This window comes from Stegastes partitus, unplaced genomic scaffold, assembly GCF_000690725.1.
Source record: "Stegastes partitus isolate 25-593 unplaced genomic scaffold, Stegastes_partitus-1.0.2 Scaffold299, whole genome shotgun sequence".
In the NCBI taxonomy this organism is placed as follows: domain Eukaryota; kingdom Metazoa; phylum Chordata; class Actinopteri; family Pomacentridae; genus Stegastes; species Stegastes partitus.
This window is the reverse complement of record NW_007578030.1, coordinates 491200-507908: the sequence shown is the minus strand read 5'-3', so window position 1 is coordinate 507908 and position 16709 is coordinate 491200. Positions and strand designations below refer to the sequence as shown.

At 39.5% G+C, this 16709-nt stretch overlaps 1 protein-coding gene across 1 annotated transcript; it reads right to left on the bottom strand.

Annotated features, from left to right (window-relative positions):
* Positions 1-10860: 10860 nt before the first annotated feature.
* Positions 10861-14884, bottom strand: LOC103358257 (ras-related protein Rab-7L1-like). Its single transcript, XM_008283151.1, has 5 exons — positions 14469-14884; positions 13077-13148; positions 12819-13000; positions 12341-12462; positions 10861-11358 (listed from the first exon to the last, which is right to left on the bottom strand). Exons 1-5 carry the CDS (start codon positions 14584-14586, stop codon positions 11232-11234), a joined length of 621 nt encoding a protein of 206 aa, XP_008281373.1. The 5' UTR covers positions 14587-14884; the 3' UTR covers positions 10861-11231.
* Positions 14885-16709: the final 1825 nt, after the last annotated feature.

The following is a 16709-nucleotide window of genomic DNA, read 5'->3' as shown; positions in this document are numbered from 1 at the left end:
GGAATCTTTCTGTGTGGAGTTTGCATGTTCTCCCCGTGCAGCGTGGGTTCTCTCCAGGTTCTCCGACTTCCTCCCACACAGTCCAAAAACATGTTGAGGTTAATTGGTGATTCTAAATTGTCCGTAGGTGTGAATGTGAGTGTGCTTGGTTGTCTGTCTCTAAGTGTAGCCCTGTGATAGACTGGTGACCTGTCCAGGGTGTCCCCTGCCTTCACCCTAAGTCGGCTGGGATAGACTCCAGCACCCCGCGACCCTCGTGAGGATTAAGCGGTGTATAGATAATGGATGGATGGATTTGCATTCCTGACATAAAAAATAAAGTCATATCACAAATCACCAGGGATGCCTGCACTTGTGAGAAATTCAAACTACTCTGGTTTACACTATATGATGTACAGTGCAGCAATAAGCAAAACATTTTGTCCCCTTCCAGTCACTGTCATTCATATACTTGGTCTGATTTTGAGCTCTCAAATGAGACACAACTGAATGGCAGCCATGTGCCAGATGTGCCGCAGATTGATACCATATGTTGCAATTTGGCTCGTTGCGAACAGACATCATCTTACATTCATTAGTGAACCTGCAAAATGGCCTTTTTTTCTCCAAAGAATCAGAACAGTAAATAAGAAATATTTGTCCTCTACGACACATGATCCTGCGTACCAGAGTGAGGCTTTCAGAAGTTGGATATATGAGTGTTGTGTTTACAAGTGTAAAATCCACAAGGCCAAGTAACGGGGTTGATAAAACCATCGTCATTTGTTTCTGGCATCGCTGGTTTATTTGCGTTCAGTCGTCCTTCCTATCGCTCCTCGTGTTTTTCTGCTGTCACTGCAGTCATTTGCTGTTTCTCTTCTCTCTGCTAACTGTCTTCTTTAGTCTTTTCCTGTTTATCTCACGTGCTCCACTGTCCATGCGCCTCACATCGAATACATTTTGATACTATATTATCAGAATATCTTGACATTTCATTGCTGTCAGATGTTAAATTATATATTAAAAAAAAACCTACATAAAGAAATCACATGCTGACATGCAGTGTGTGTTCTATCCTACAAGACCTCCATGTATGTATATGTCCTATGTGCTATCTGGGGTGAGAGTGACATAACAGGTGCATTTTAACCAGGTTATGATGTGGGTCAGTTCAACGCGACTGCTCGGCCTGGACTGTGCTGTTTCTATCTTTTTCCTCATTCCACACGCTGTCTGTCTGACGTTTCTTGCTGTCTATGACTGTCTATCAGCAGATGGTTGAGGATCTGTTGGTTGAGGAACCTTGACATAAACAATCCCCGAAATGAGTCTCCCTGCATCTGCCATGTTTACAGCAGCGTCATCAGACATGTTCTCATTCAGCCCGCTCGTTCACCTCAACCCCTGAGTTATCATCAGACTCTCATTTATCACAGTTATTCTTCTAAACACTTGTGTGTTTTTGCACAGCAATGAATAATTCAGGAAATGATAATAAATAAAAAAGTAAAGAATAAAACAAACGGGTAAAATACCTAAACATAGAAGCAGATGTAGGTTGCTGCCTAATTTTCACTTTCTTCAGAAACACTGTAAAACATCAGGAATTTAGTCACATCAACTTTTCTAGATTTCTTATTGTAGATATATATAATATATATAATTTTGCTCATTTGTAGTTAATTTAATTTAAAGTTTATTTTGTACTGTCACTGAGCATTTGGATATTTTGACTTAAAATTTTGAGTTAAATGAATGAAAAGCTAAAAGTTCACTCAACTCATTACATGAAGTTAATCGGAAACAAAACCAGGATATAAGCAGACTTTCCGTGATGCTTTGTTGGAGTTAAACTCCACAAAGACAATTGTTTTTTGGTATTTTAGGAATACAGAAACTGGCTGTGTGTCTTTAACACATGTTAAATTAGGTTATTATCGTTTCTTTTCCTAAAAAACAAAAGTTCTAACCATGACAAAGGCTAGTGTTAAACTGGATTCATGTCTTATCTCACTGGGACTGGGAGCAGTGCCACAGAAACACTTTGTACTGATTCTGGTTAAAAGTGGTTTCAGCAGTTGTCCTTGGAGTTAAATGAAAAAGAAACTCTTAAAACATACAAAATGTGAAAAGAAGGCGAGTTTTCCAGCAACCAGTTGATTCAACTCAACGTCTTTAGTTCACTGATCTGGTTTAGTTATAGTAAGTTCATGTAACTCAGTTACACGTACAGATTTCATAAGATGACTTTAAACATTCATTAAAAGAAAAAGAAAAGCAGTTGACTCACATTCTTAAGGCATCAGGGGAAGTTACGTCTCTCAGCTGAATTATTTCAAAAATCCTTTACTGTGAAGAAAAGCTTTGAGCAATGTGTCCTTCATTGGTGCTGGAGCTTCTGTGCCGTTATCCAACTCAGTCGTAGTTTAATCCGTCATGCAGTTGTTTGTTTTACTCCAGAAGGGGGTCAGACGTAGAAAACACCATCTCTCCTTGTGCGACTCCCTGAACGTGCTGCTGGCGTGCTGACGTCTCGTCTCAAGGCTTCGTTTAGTTTTGACGTTTGCTTCTTGCAGAATCAACAAATTCTTTCGCAGAGGCGTCGTAATTTACATACGTGGGGGGAGCTTTGCCTTCACCTGCAGCGGCTGGATCATGAGGCATAGATGTATACAAGTACAGTTACAGTTTTTGGATTATACTCTGGTTAAAGTAGCCAACAATTGTGCTTCCACTAAGAAACAAAGTAAAGTTTTTCTTACGTACTTGTACGAACTCTAATGAGATGAAGAAAAAAAAAGAAAATATAAAGGAGCAGAAAAAGGTTTTTGACACTTTATTACTCAAACTTTTTTTTTTTTTTTACTTTCTAGTACAAAACTGAAGACATTAAAATGATCAAATACACTTTCAGATTTATGTAGTCAGTAAAATCGTAAGCAATACAAAATATGTTTAGATTTTTTTTAGACACACTGTTCATTCTCCTGACAGCTTCATTTGGATTTCGAAAGAGTAGCCACATATGTAAAGCACCTTTTGCCTGTTTTTCCTTCCCTCTGTGCTCCTCCTCATCTCAAATCATTTCAGCTGGGTTTTAGGTTGGTTGGATTGTGGAGGTCGGGTCATCTGATGTATCACTCTGTTCCTTTGCCAGACAGAATTGACAGATCCTGCAGGTGTGTTAGCTCACTGTCCTGCTGGAATATTAACCATGAAGACACATTTCCCAAAATAAGTCTGCAACCAAGAGTCTCACATCTGGACTCCTCAAAGCAAAGGTCAGGTTTCCTGTGGTCTAATGTCAATTTCTTGAGCTTTTTTTTCTTGGTCCAAGCAGCTTTCTTCTTCTTCTCTTCTTTGCAGCAGTCCTATTGACTCTCGCAGGAAGCCAATGAAGAGAGGTTTGCAGGTTGTTCAAGCTGAGATTTTAGATTGCCTGCATGAAATCGAAAGCACATACATTGTACCCACCAGAAATTTCGGTTTAAGTTACACACAATATGAAGTTGATGCAATTATCTACATTATTGCCCCAAACTGACCCATCAAAGTAATGCTTGACGCTTCAAAGGTCTACCTAAATCACTACATCAGAACTTTTATCTTACACCTTTGGATTTAAGTGGTGACGACAGATCCTTTGCATGACTAAGTGTATAACAGACCTGAGGAAATGAAGGACAGTCATCTGAAAGCCATTTCAAAACCAGAACGCAATATGCAGGCAGTGATTTGGCAGCAGCACAAGTTCCGGTGGACCCTAAGTGGTGTTTATGGTCACGACACAAGCGGACCGGTTCCTTCTATCTCTGGCATTCTTTGTACCAGAGCAGAAAAAGCTTTGACATGCGAGGGGGCGCTCAGTCCGCCTGCCCACATGAGCCGGTGGGAGGCCTCCTACGCTGCTGCCTGCGAGCGTCACGGCTGATAAACAGTGAAGCAAGTCAGGGAGGAGATACATGTGCCGATGCCAGACTGCGTTGTCATCATCCATTCTGTTGACCGGGAAAGAAAAGAATCTCTAAATAGATGCAAAACATTGTTATTTTTGTGTGTGTGTTTGTTTTGTGCTAATGTTCCAGTTGTTCATTTTGTGATTCAACGATATAATAGTCATTTTAACATCGGCCCTCGTCTTTTAGGCCTTTTTTCCTCGAGGAAGTTTTAATATTGAGGGAAGTGTCACATTAAAATCAGCTTTTTTCCGATGTATTGCCTGTTGGCCTCAAGGACGCCTTTAATTTTAAAACTTCAGCTGCCAGAAATTGGGTTTTTACACTTTTTTCTTATGTGAAGAATATTTTATTTTTATAGCTTCCATCAAGAACATACCTTACAAAATAACACAAACGAATGACATGCAGAAACTAACTGAACAGATGCTTTTACGGATGGTTCTTGAGCTGCTTTTTAAAGTCAAACATATCTGAGAAACATGATGTTGGTGCACAATTAGGAGGAGTGTCCAGGTGATGAAGAAAAAAATCATCCCCTTAGCTGTTTATTATCCAGAGGCTAGAGATATGAACCACAGCAGCACATGCACAAATGGATCTACTAACAGGGGCTGAAAACCTCCATTTGAAGTACAAGGAGCGCAACAGATGTTTGCTGCATCAGTAAGGACACTTCATGGCCCTTTGTGCAGGCCGGCGATGCTCCGTTCCCTTTCACAGAATCATGAATGAATGATAATTGCAAAAACTCTCCACCACCTGGGCCACAGACATGCCTAAAAAAATACCAGGAAGCTGTGACGCAGAAAAAAAAAGATAGATTTTGAAAGCTTTATTTTCATTATTTGGTATCAAGTTGGACAAACGGTTTGAAATTGAATGAATACTGACAGCCCAAATTAAAGCAGTTTATACCTGAAGGCAACTACTGTGTCTAAGAAAGTAGAAAATCTGAATTTTCATCTCTAAAAAGGTTCCAGTACAGAAAATATGCAGATTGTTTTTTTTTTTCAAATGCAAATGTGTCCATTAGCAGCTAAGAGACCCCACTGAAGTGTCCTTGTATGAGCCTTGAACCCGTAAACTATGCTTACGCACACTCGCCATTCAAGCATTATTTTGACAGATTGGGTTGATATGATCATGTTAATAATTGCTTCAACTGAATGTTGTGTGTCATTTAAACTTTGAATTTTGTGTTACTTAATTTACAACTAAAAACAACTTGTGGTAACTTGATCACTTGGCTTGACAACTTACTCTTTATTGAGTTTGACTTCAGGACTTCAGATCATCTCCCGTATCTTAACATGTCTGGACAGTTTTCAGGTAATTAAAAATCCTTTCATTTGTGGAGCGAATTCCCCGAATCTATGATGATCTATGATCCATCATGATATATGATGACTGAGGAATGCTGACATATGTGTGGTAATTGCTAACCGCTGACAAATGGACACTTTGACAGTGTCTCCATCTGTCCAACGTTTGAGGGTTTTCCGGGGATTGTACTGAGCGCCTGACTCAGAGCTCGGAGCTTCTGCCTTTCTTCCTCCAACTCGTTGACAAGAATAGAACCCAACAGATACAGAGATAGAAAAATCCATGCCGAAGTGCAAACACACACGCTACACAGCTCAAGCGGGGTTTTGTCAAATGCCCACTGCAGGAACAAACGAGCGGAGAACAGCCTGAGGATCGGAGGCTGCACTCTGGCTTCAGCAGTGTAGCGGTGCCTTACAGGTGAAAATAAATTCTAAAACTGACTGATGAGGCTAAAACAGTAGCAATATGATCTTGTCTTTTGTCTTTGACCTGAGTGGAGCTCATTTCTGCAAACAAAATAACTGGATTTTGAGGTGTTTCTTTGCTGATTTAAAATGTGCAGTTTTTCCAAATAAAAAGTCATTGTTAAATATTCCACATGCAGCTTTCTGGTGGCATGTTTGAGATTTGTACACAAGAGAGCCCTACCAGTTTTGTCAAATTTGTCAATTTGCTCCTCTTAATATGACACAAACGCCTCTGATGCTATGATTTGTTAAAATACATGAGGATGTCATATATACTGACAGTATGACATCTTTGCCATGCATTTCTGTTTTTCTGTATCATCATCGTTATCATCATCCCCATAGATCAAGTGCAAAATTAGAATATTATAGATGCATGATTCATGCACGAGGGCGGTTTATTCATAAAAGTACTAACATGCATGGCACACTTTCATAAGCTTCCCTCTCATTCACACAAAGATCAGGAAAAAAAAATCTATGAATTTTAACTTCAAAACTGCTGTAAAACAAAACAGAAAAACAAACCTAAGCTTCCATGGTGCTGAAATCAGAAGGCAGCAGCAGCAGCTACTTTCCTCTGATTTCTCATTCATATTTTGAGCAACAGAAATAATTATAAACTAGAGGGATACAGTCGTCCCTGCTGACCGTGGTTACACTGAGCCCCAGTAAACGATTATTCCATCCAGCTTACCACAAAACAGGTGTTTTCTTCACTTATCATGGGTGGCTCTTTATCCACGGTGAAATGGGTCCTATCCATGTACACATTACATGTTATAGTTGCTGCTCCCATCTGTGTGAACAGCCTCTGGCTCGAATGCGAAAGTCTGAAAAGTTAATATTTTGTAGATGAACAAAGATAATGGTCACTCCTAAATAATAATCACATTTTGGGGTCAATCAGTGCAAAATTAGCTCCGCTCGAGGTCAAAGGTCACTTATTCAAAAAATGATGTATACCTTCAAAAGGGTGGAAATAGATAAGCAACCATGTTGGGTCTCTCCGTTGGTGATGTTACATTTGACCTTGGGTGATATTTCATCCATCCATCCATCCATCCATCCATTATCTATACACCGCTTAATCCTCAGTAGGGTACACTTAGAGACAGACAACCAAGCACACTCACATTCACACCTACGGACAATTTAGAATCACCAATTAACCTCAACATGTTTTTGGAACTTGTGGGAGGAAGCCGGAGAACCCGGAGAGAACCCACGCTGCACCGGGAGACCATACAAACTCCATGGAGAAAGATTCCGGTGCCCCCACTGGGACGCGAACTGGCAACCTTCTTGCTGCGAGGCAACAATGCTGTGATATTTCATAAGTCATAAATTTTGACTGCACTGTAACGTGATAACGGTGCAAGATAGAGACATTGTTTGTATCGGATACCATATATAGGCTTCCCACTGGAGATGTGACATTTGACTTTGGGTGATATTTCAAAGTCAAACTCAAGGTAAAAAAAATGTTGATATTTCCATTTTGGTTTATGTATACATGGATAGTATCCATTTTATCTCGGACAACCAGCCAACCACGATTAGTGAACAAAAACACCCATTCTGTGGTAAGTTGGAAGGAATAATGGTTTACTGGGCAAAATTGTCATTTGGCCTTGAGTTAGACCTTAAAACATCATCCAAGGTCAAATATTCCATCCCCAAAGAGCCTATATATGCTTTCCAATACAAAATACAAAATTTCAATGTTTCTATCTTGCACGTTTTCAAGTTACAGTACAGCCAACCTTTATTACCTTGAGTTCGGCCCTAAAATATCATCCACGGTCAAATGTAACATCACCAATGCAAAGTCCCGACATGGTTGCTTGTCTACACCAAATACCACAAATCTACCTTCCACCCTTTTGAAGATATACAGCAATTAAAAAAAAAGTGACCTTCGACTTCTAGTGGAGCTATTTTTGCACTGATTGACCCCAAAATCAAATCATTCTGAGGAGAAGTCATTCCTAGCTCATCTGTAAAATATCAACTTGTTAGACCTTAGCACTTTAGAGACCTTTAGAGGACCAAAAACAATGATTCAGACAAAATAATTATTATGCTTCAACAATCGATAGATGCGCATAACCATGTAAATGAGTTGTTGGAGGCGTTCCCGGTCATCTGATTAACATTTCTCTTTTCATGAATATCCATATTTCTCACAAGATAGATCCAAATGTGCTCAGTCACTCTGACCTTTTCTTCAGCGTCACACGGAGCTCAAAATACCACCGCGGCACACAAGAAATCCAACAGGCGGGTTGGAATACAATTTTGTTCCAACCCCCACTGCAAGCGACCCTTTATATGTCAGTGACGCCATGGCAACTGTATGCTTTCAGCCTCACTGATAGACAAACTGATAATATATCGGAAACACTGGCACTTATATGGAGTAAATTCAATTTGGAATTTGTTTGAAATGGGGTGGCTACATCTTCTAAGTAGAGGAAGGGTAGGTAGGACACACTGCTTTAATGGATGCAGTGGAGACAACGATGATTAAAGGAATAACTAAACACAAATGCATAGGCTAAAAACAACAACAAAAAGTAACACAACAATTTGCATTAGAAGTATTCTAAACTACCAGTTGGTTAATAATTGGTACGATAAACACAACCTTTTACTTTTTTTAGGGAGCTGAAATCTTTAACTTAAATTTCATTTAAATACCACAACTAACTTTGTTTTAAATCATTTACCACAGACATTTCAATTACACACAACATTAAATATGTTTAATTACCAACATTATTGTCAACACAACTCTTCAAAAACATGGTTGTAACCAAAAAGGTTTCCCTCAATCATTAAAATAAAAATAAAATGTGCCTTGCAACATCAATTTAATGAAATTTGTGGTAATGAGTCCCCTGAATCATTTTCTTCTGTGTTCTTAAATTGTTCATCAATCAAACACATTCAGACATTCGGGAGTAAAACACTGGACATCGAGATGAAAAGACGACTTTCATGATGCGAGTAAAAGTGCTCCAAATCACTTTTTTTCCCCCTTCACTCATATGTGACTCATAACAAGTCTTTCATAACAATGTGAACTGCACAAATCACATGGAATCTTTTCATGTCTGATTTAGGTCACTTCCCCGTGTGGACTGAAGGCTCAGAGTTGCAATCCAACCTCAGAATCCATGTGAATTTTACATCATCGTTTCTCACAGTTCGGACGTTGGCAGGAGTCACCTGGTGAGGACAGCAGCAGCAGCAGCAGCAGAGGGACGGTGAGGTATAAGTGTATAAGTCTTGAGGGATGGTATTGTAATTGATTGAAACATAATTTGGCACTTGCACATAAACTTGCAAATTAAACTGTAAAGTCCATTCCATGTTTACTTCCAGTGTGCTTGGGTGTGATGTGGGTTTTGCTCTTTTGTGCCTGCAGGTCCAGTTCACACTAGAATCTGCTGATTTAGAAGTAAAGTCAACACTCAAAAAAAACAGCTCATCTGACCAATATATCCAAATTAAGCAATGAGAAGAACTTATCCAAACCAAAAGCAGAATCTCTGACATGCATCGGCTTTTTGACGTCTTCATCATCCACACAAAAGCCGCTTGCGTCTGACGGAGACAAAGCTGTCACACGGTTTGACAAAGCCAGAAATCTTAAGGATTGCGAGTCTGAAAAGAACTCTAGGCACATGCATATCCATGTGACAAACACACTCAGCAGCACCTACTCACCATTTGCCTCACTGGCACACACTAACGCAGCCCTCGTTGTGAGCATGGGGACGCCATGTGTCCGACTGACTCAGTGTGTTGGAGGAGATGACTTGGCGGCTGTACTGAGCACGCTCCACACCTCGTTCTCTCGCCGAGAGGCCTTCCCTTTAGCAATCACACAGACGCCTTCCCTGTGCTCCTTCTGTTCCCCTTCATGCCTCTTTCTCCTCTCTGACCGCCTCGTTATCACCCAAATGATAGCAGTCTGTTGAAGCTGTAGGCTGTAGTTGTTAATGAATGTATAAGCTCTCCATAATCATTGTGGTTATTAGACTTTATTTGGCCACTAAAGCACAGATTACAAACCAGTGGTTGAATGTAACTGATTCATGCCACTTTCTGCTTCTTCTTCACTGCTTGTCAGAGGAAAACAGTTTTTTTACTTCAGTTTGTTTATCTGGTAGCTGTAGTTACTTTACAAATTCAGATGTGTGCACACAAAGCATTTGAACAACTTCTAAAATGTTTTTTTTTTTTTTTTTTTTTTAACTAAACCAACTAGTTAGGGCCCCCCAAAGTCTGGAACACCCTGCATGAGGATCTGAGGCAGGAAAACTCAGTGTCCTCCTAAATTTCTTCTCAAAACTCACTTTTACCGTATGGCCTTTTCTTAACTACGTCATTTTTTTAAACATTTTTTTTCTTATGGGCTCTTTTTTTTTTTTTTTAAATTTTTAATTGTTTTATCTTATTTGTTTTTACTCTAAAGCACTTTGTAACTGTGTTTTGAAAGGTGACATACACATAAAGTTATTATTATTATCCATCCATCCATTATCTATACACCACTTAATCCTCACTAGGGTCGCAGGGGAGCTGGAGCCTATCCCAGCTGACTTAGGGCGAAGGCAGGGGACACCCTGGACAGGTTGATTATTACTATTATTATTATTATTATTACCATTAACATGTAGAAAATGTTTTTACTATGGATCACTGTTAAAATACAGAAAATGTCTGTTTTTTTTTTAATTTTTATTTTTAATCTTTAAAAACATTTTATAGCTAAGATACACTGTTAATTAACTGAAAATTTCCATTTTTATGAGATTGCAGGAGACAGTCTGGGCAATGAGCTGCCAATATATTTTACAGATTTATGTTTTTAGAGTGTGGAGAAAGTCAGCAGAATAATCTGTTATGAAAATAACAATTAGTTGCAGTTGGATAACAAATAGTTTAAAATGAGCTCCGCCTCCACAAATAATACAGTATGGTTCTATCTATACATTAATGTGTGAGTAGAAATAATCTACTGATATAATATATATCAATATTCAGTCACAAGGACCATAGTTCTGAATAAAGTATTTTTACTTTTTGTACTTTGACATACATATATACATACATACTTTTTCTTAACATTGCCAGTGCAGGACTTTTATTCATCACAGAGCATTTTACTGTCGTGGTTTTACTTAAGTGAAGAATGTAAATTATTTCTCCACCACTGTTACACACCAACATCAAAAATTAAACAACAAAAACAAACATCAGTCATCTCAATTTCTTACTATAAGTCGTCCTTTTAGTGTGTGATGTCGATACTTCAGTTATAGTGTCTATTTATAAAGTGGTCTCTATAAAGTCTCTATTTAAGATGAAATTACTATTGTGGTCATTCAATCAAAAAGAACAAAAACAAAAACAAAAACAAAAAACACTTTAGAGTTGTAGAACTATTACACCCCAGATTTGACTGTTTTACTGAACAAGCAGAGTTTCAGCAGCATCTTGTTCCTGTGCTGCTGTTAAGCTCCGAGTCCAGTCGAGGATGAACGCGGCCTCCAGAACTGGGCTGCAGTGGGTCCAGACTGGACTGAACTGACAGAATCTCCTCCACCAACCTCCTGAAACACCACAGATTTAGCAACGTTAGCGGTGTGTAGGATGCGCTGACAACTTTCAAGAACATCCCAAACTGCACTCTGAAATCTGTACTCATACAAAAATAACACCCTGAGATGCCACAAGTGAATCAGAGAGCCTTTCATCTACCATAGAATATTTTAGATGTTTTGAGAAAGACAGCGTTTCCTAAACACTGGTGTAGAGCTGCTTGTCTACACTGGTTGTCACACCACAGGTCGGCAAGTCCAGATAAATAACTTTCCCATTTAACAGCCTCTACCTGGTAGTTAACAGTCTTTCTGACCACATGATGGTTGAGTGACAGTGAGAATAGAATAGAATAGAATAGAACTTTATTGATCCCCTTGGTGGAAACCTCAGGGAAATTGTTGAGCCCAGCAGGCTTAATGTAGCACATCTGGTCAGTGGACTCCTGATAAATGGCCCACCAGAATCACCACGAAGGACTTGGACCAGTTCTGAGGCCTGACACTGGCTCACATCGAGCTAAAGTGAACTGATTCTCAGCTGTAGTTAGCCCTTCCTTAAGACTCTTCAGATTCCCAACATTTTCAGTTTCACTGTGTGGAAATTGGTTGGTTGGTAACTGGAATGATTGCGGGTTAGTTGGTTAGCACTTCAAGGTGACTCTTTGCAGCTTCATCAGAAGTTTAGTGTCAGATTTCTTGCTTTTATAGCATCTAACATCAGCTACTTTTATGTTTACATGTTCTCAATGATATTGCATGTAAAATGTAATTAAATGGTCTCAAAACTAAATGACTGGACATTTGAGCTTTCATCGATTATTCTTCTTATCTTATGGCCCCGTGTGATAGAACCGGTTTCTATCTACCTTTCTTTTTTTTTTTTGCCATTTATTACATCCAACTCTTATTTCTGCTTGCATACTTTCACCTTAAAATAAATTCTTTGGCTGATCAGAGCCCGCACCTGATATTTGATCTCGTCTTCTCTTACCTCATAGCTTCTTCAATGTTCTTGTTGTCCTTGACTGAAGTCACCATCCAAGCGATGAAGCCGTTGGCCTGACTGAACTTGTTGATGCTGTCTGTTGACACGACCCACTGGGACAGGTCACACTGCACGGAAACAGGTAGGGGGATGACGCAGTAAGACATTTACTAAACATATGGTGACTCATTCAATGCAGTTTTTGGTGTTTTTTGTTTTTAATTTTTCTGTCTTATACTTCAGCTCCGAAGGTTGTTCGTTTGATATTTTCCCTGCAACAACGTTGTGTTAAGATATTCATAGAAACTATTACAGACATGCAAGTCTAACCTGCTGTTTATAACACTGCAGCAATCTAATCAAATAAAAGCCTAAAGAGTTCATCAAGCAATCACCCAAACAAGTGGAACATTGCTCATTTATAAATACGCTGCCTGAGGGGTTTTTATGGTGTATCATTCATTAGTTAAATGCACTGAATCACCTTGTTGGCCAGCAGGATACAGGGGATAGAGTCTCCGTTGGGCAGCATGGCCTTGTTGTCCAGGTCCTGTTTCCAATGGAGACACCTGAGGAAGCTGGATGAACTGGTGACGTCAAACATCACCACACAGCCCAGCGCGCCTTTGTAATAGGCCCTGGTCATGGATATGAAACGCTCCTGGCCTGAAGGGAGGATACAAACCTCATAGCACCATCCATTTATCTATTCATGTATTCAACGACTAAAAATGTTTTGTACCTGCGATATCCCACAGATGCAGTCTGACTTTTTCTTTATCCGACCACTGGAGCACTTTCACAGAAAAATCCGCTAAATTAAAAAATACATATTAGAGACATAGAAAGAGATGAGTGAGAAATAAGGAAAAAGACACCACAGAGAAGACAAATCTAATTTTGTACAGAATACTCCAAATATGAGAAGAAAAATTCCCCACATTACAGCCTCCTCGAAGAGAAGAGCTCTTCTAGTTGCTCTTCTCGGTCAAAGGGTCCATGGAGCACTACTGACATGCAATAACTGTTGGCTTAGTATAATAGTATCAGTAAATGGATTGTGCATGTTTTAACATGACTATGTGTTTTACTTTTAGGTCCACATACTCTCTAAGAAATATTTGTATGTTGACAGTTGTTTTAACAGAATTTGTGCATCGTGTATTTTACATTTTTGGAATTAATCACGAGACAAAGCTCATGTAATTCTATTCCTAATTATTCAGATTGTACACAAAGTCCATAAATTCGACATTCTACAGCCCAGCAGCACTTTTTTTCAATACAAAAAAAAAGAAACAAGAAAAAGCAGCTATGTAATGCTGTGCTTAAACACAGTGGAACCTCATTTTGGCAGGTACTTGGTCTTCAACCAAAGTGGGGGACAAACAGAAATATTGACATGATGATGGCACTGGATGGAAGGTAAAGGGATCGCAGTTCACCTCATAGGGAACATAGTTTGTGGCTGCAATCCATGTAAAAGTCATAATAAAATCTCACAGAAAACCCAACATGTCAACCTCATGGTGGCATTTCAGGAAAAGGCAGATAGATCAAAGTTAATGGGACACAATATTTGGGACTGATGAATGTCTGCACTAAAATGTGTCTCTCAAATTTCTGGGGTATCACGGTAATTTCTGTCCATCCAATGGAGAGCCCGAATGTTTGTACAAAATTTAATTACAATCCATGCAATAGATATTCAGATATTTGGACTAAAGTAGGGAATAGATCAACATTACCAGCCATAAAACCCTGTGGCTATAAAATTCTCATGGTGTATTTAATGTAAACTGTGATCTAGTGAAAGTAATTTTAAAAGGGAAGTTTTTTTTGGGCCAAAGACATCAGAGAACTTCGCTGTCATGTTGTCGTGTTCTAACAGCCTGAAACAACAGTGAACAGTTTTCATGTTACAATAATAAAGTCTCACAATACACTCAGAGCTCTGCTTTCATCACTTTATATTCATTACATTGACTTCCATTGAACTCTTGGAGACTTACTCTACCACCTGATCCGCACCCCAACATTAAATCAAGTCTTCACAAAGGGAACTTCGCTTCCACAATGCAACTAGGATCCTGCACATTTTTTCAAAGAACATGATAAATTAAAGCAGCCATACCTCCCACTGTCGTCTTGTACGTACTGTTGAACTTCCCGTTGACATAGCGTTGTACGAAGGAAGACTTCCCCACTTTCCCATCACCAATTATCAGTATTTTCATCACATGCTCCGTCATTGCTCTTCTCCGTCAGACAGAGAAACCTCAGTGTGAAACACTGCCAACGGCTCAAAGTTCAAGCTTCATATGAGGAAATAGAATTTATGAGACAGACAGACTTTGTTTGCATTCCAAATGGTTTCCAGCCTTCAAAGCTTAAATCAGCGCACCCATAAATATAAAGCTCTCTGCCTCAGCCCCAGAACGACTACTCAGTTAGCCATGTTTCACTTTTCCCCGTCAAGTCTAAACTTGAGGTATGTTTTGTTAACCATAACTCTCCAAACGCTGCTGACTGTCTCTGTGTGTAGCTGAGCAGCTAAGTTTTGCTTCCTGTAGGGGTGTCGCAACACATCATAGTTCATAAACCACACCTTCATGCAACAGGAACCCGTCCTGAATCTCTGCAAACTCAGACATATGATCTGAAAGGTGTCGCTATTGCACCACCTTCAACCATCTCTGGATTTCACTTGGACTCCTCAAACAGCTGTCGACTTAGTTTCAAAGTAGGCTGTGATTGGCTCGTAACATTTCAGCCATATCAGCAGTAACAGAGCTTCACACTGTGTGGAGATTTTGGTGTTTAGTCTGGTGGAGAATCAGAGCTCCTGTAATATTACAAACAAAAAAAAGTTGGAATCTGTTAAGAATGATTTAATCTGCTGCTCTTGTCACAGTTTTGCTCATTGTGGACTCATTTTTCACTGAACTCCTGCACTGCTATGAAAACAGCACAACCATGAGTAGAAGCAGAGAGAACTAAGAATCTGAGGAAAAAAATAGTCACACTACAGAGTATAGATATTTTACTTTTTACATTTTCGAGTAGGTTATATAATTTTCTCTCCTTGCAAAACCTTGAACAGAGCCGACTTCAGAGCAGGTTAACTTAGCAGCATCGGTTACTATTATGATGTAGCAGATTAACCGAGTGTCATGTCTGTCAAGGTTCTGTTTTATGTGTGTACATTTTATGTCTTTCCTGTTTTAATTTGTAATCACTAAGCAGTTGTCTCTGTCCGAGATTTACTTCCCGCACCCGTCTCATCACACCTGCTGCCTGATGGCTTTCCCTCACCTGTTTCCCATCTCCCCTCATGAAAATAAAGAAGAACTACAGAAACAATACAGAGACAACATATAACCACCAGCCAACAGTTACATAGAATGGTAAATTAATGGCAAGTAGGGATGTCCTGATCACGATGTTAGGTTTCTTAGGATTTCATAATAAAGACTTCAACTTCAGCTTTGACTTTATTATTTGCCCCTTGAAGGGCAACAGGATCACAACTTTCTGATGTCCATCTCTACATAGTTGTGAATTTTAAATGTTCTTAATTGATACAGAATTCTCAATATATATTTGACCAATTTATATTTCAAATAGAATACACTGGGGCTGCCAGTATAGCTCAACTGGTTGAGCTGGCGACTCATGCACAGGGACTATAGTCCCCAGCGCAGAGGCCATGGATTTGAATCCCGCTCATGGACCTTTGCTGCAATTCCTTCCCCCACTCTTCTTCCTCACTTTCCTGTCTCTCTCTCTCGGCCGTCCTTATACAATAAAGCCAAAATGGCCAAAAAAATTACTTTAAAAATAGAATACACTGGCCACATGTCCTTGGACATGGAAACATGCTGGTATTGCCATTATAAGTCATGGTTCTGTCCCAGCTGACTCTATCTTTGCCTAATAGATGTGCGCTGGCCAGATGTCATTAAGCGTCACAGAAGACTTTATCACGGTACCCCTTTATTAGCCGAACCCCAACAGTACTCTCCGCTTGCTAACGGGGACCTCCCCATCCCTGGTTACAAATGTATTCAACAGGAAGAGGCTTCCCTTGGTGGCAGAACCAGGTACTACAGCTAATCTACAATAAGTAAAGTGTGCGTTATCGGCAGACGGTGAGTATTAGGGATCTGATTAGGGGCAAACAGACTTGACTAATACGTCTCTACGAGCAAGTAGTACAGAATGAAACGCACAAGAAACAAGACAATGAGAGGCTGCTCACGTTAAATCACAGCTGACAGGTTAGGTGAACATCTAGAATCAGTTGTAATAATTGATTGAAGCATGGGATTGAAAAACTTGAGATGCAGGCAGGATTTGAAAAGTACACAGAAGC

Excerpts from the sequence above, each read along its gene's own strand:
- LOC103358257 (XM_008283151.1), bottom strand. The coding sequence starts at position 14,586 with ATGACGGAGCATGTGATGAAAATACTGATAATTGGTGATGGGAAAGTG. Across the intron at positions 13,149-14,468 it reads GTACAAGACGACAGTGGGAG|CGGATTTTTCTGTGAAAGTG; the intron begins GTATGGCTGCTT and ends TTTTTAATTTAG. Across the intron at positions 13,001-13,076 it reads GCATCTGTGGGATATCGCAG|GCCAGGAGCGTTTCATATCC; the intron begins GTACAAAACATT and ends TCCTCCCTTCAG.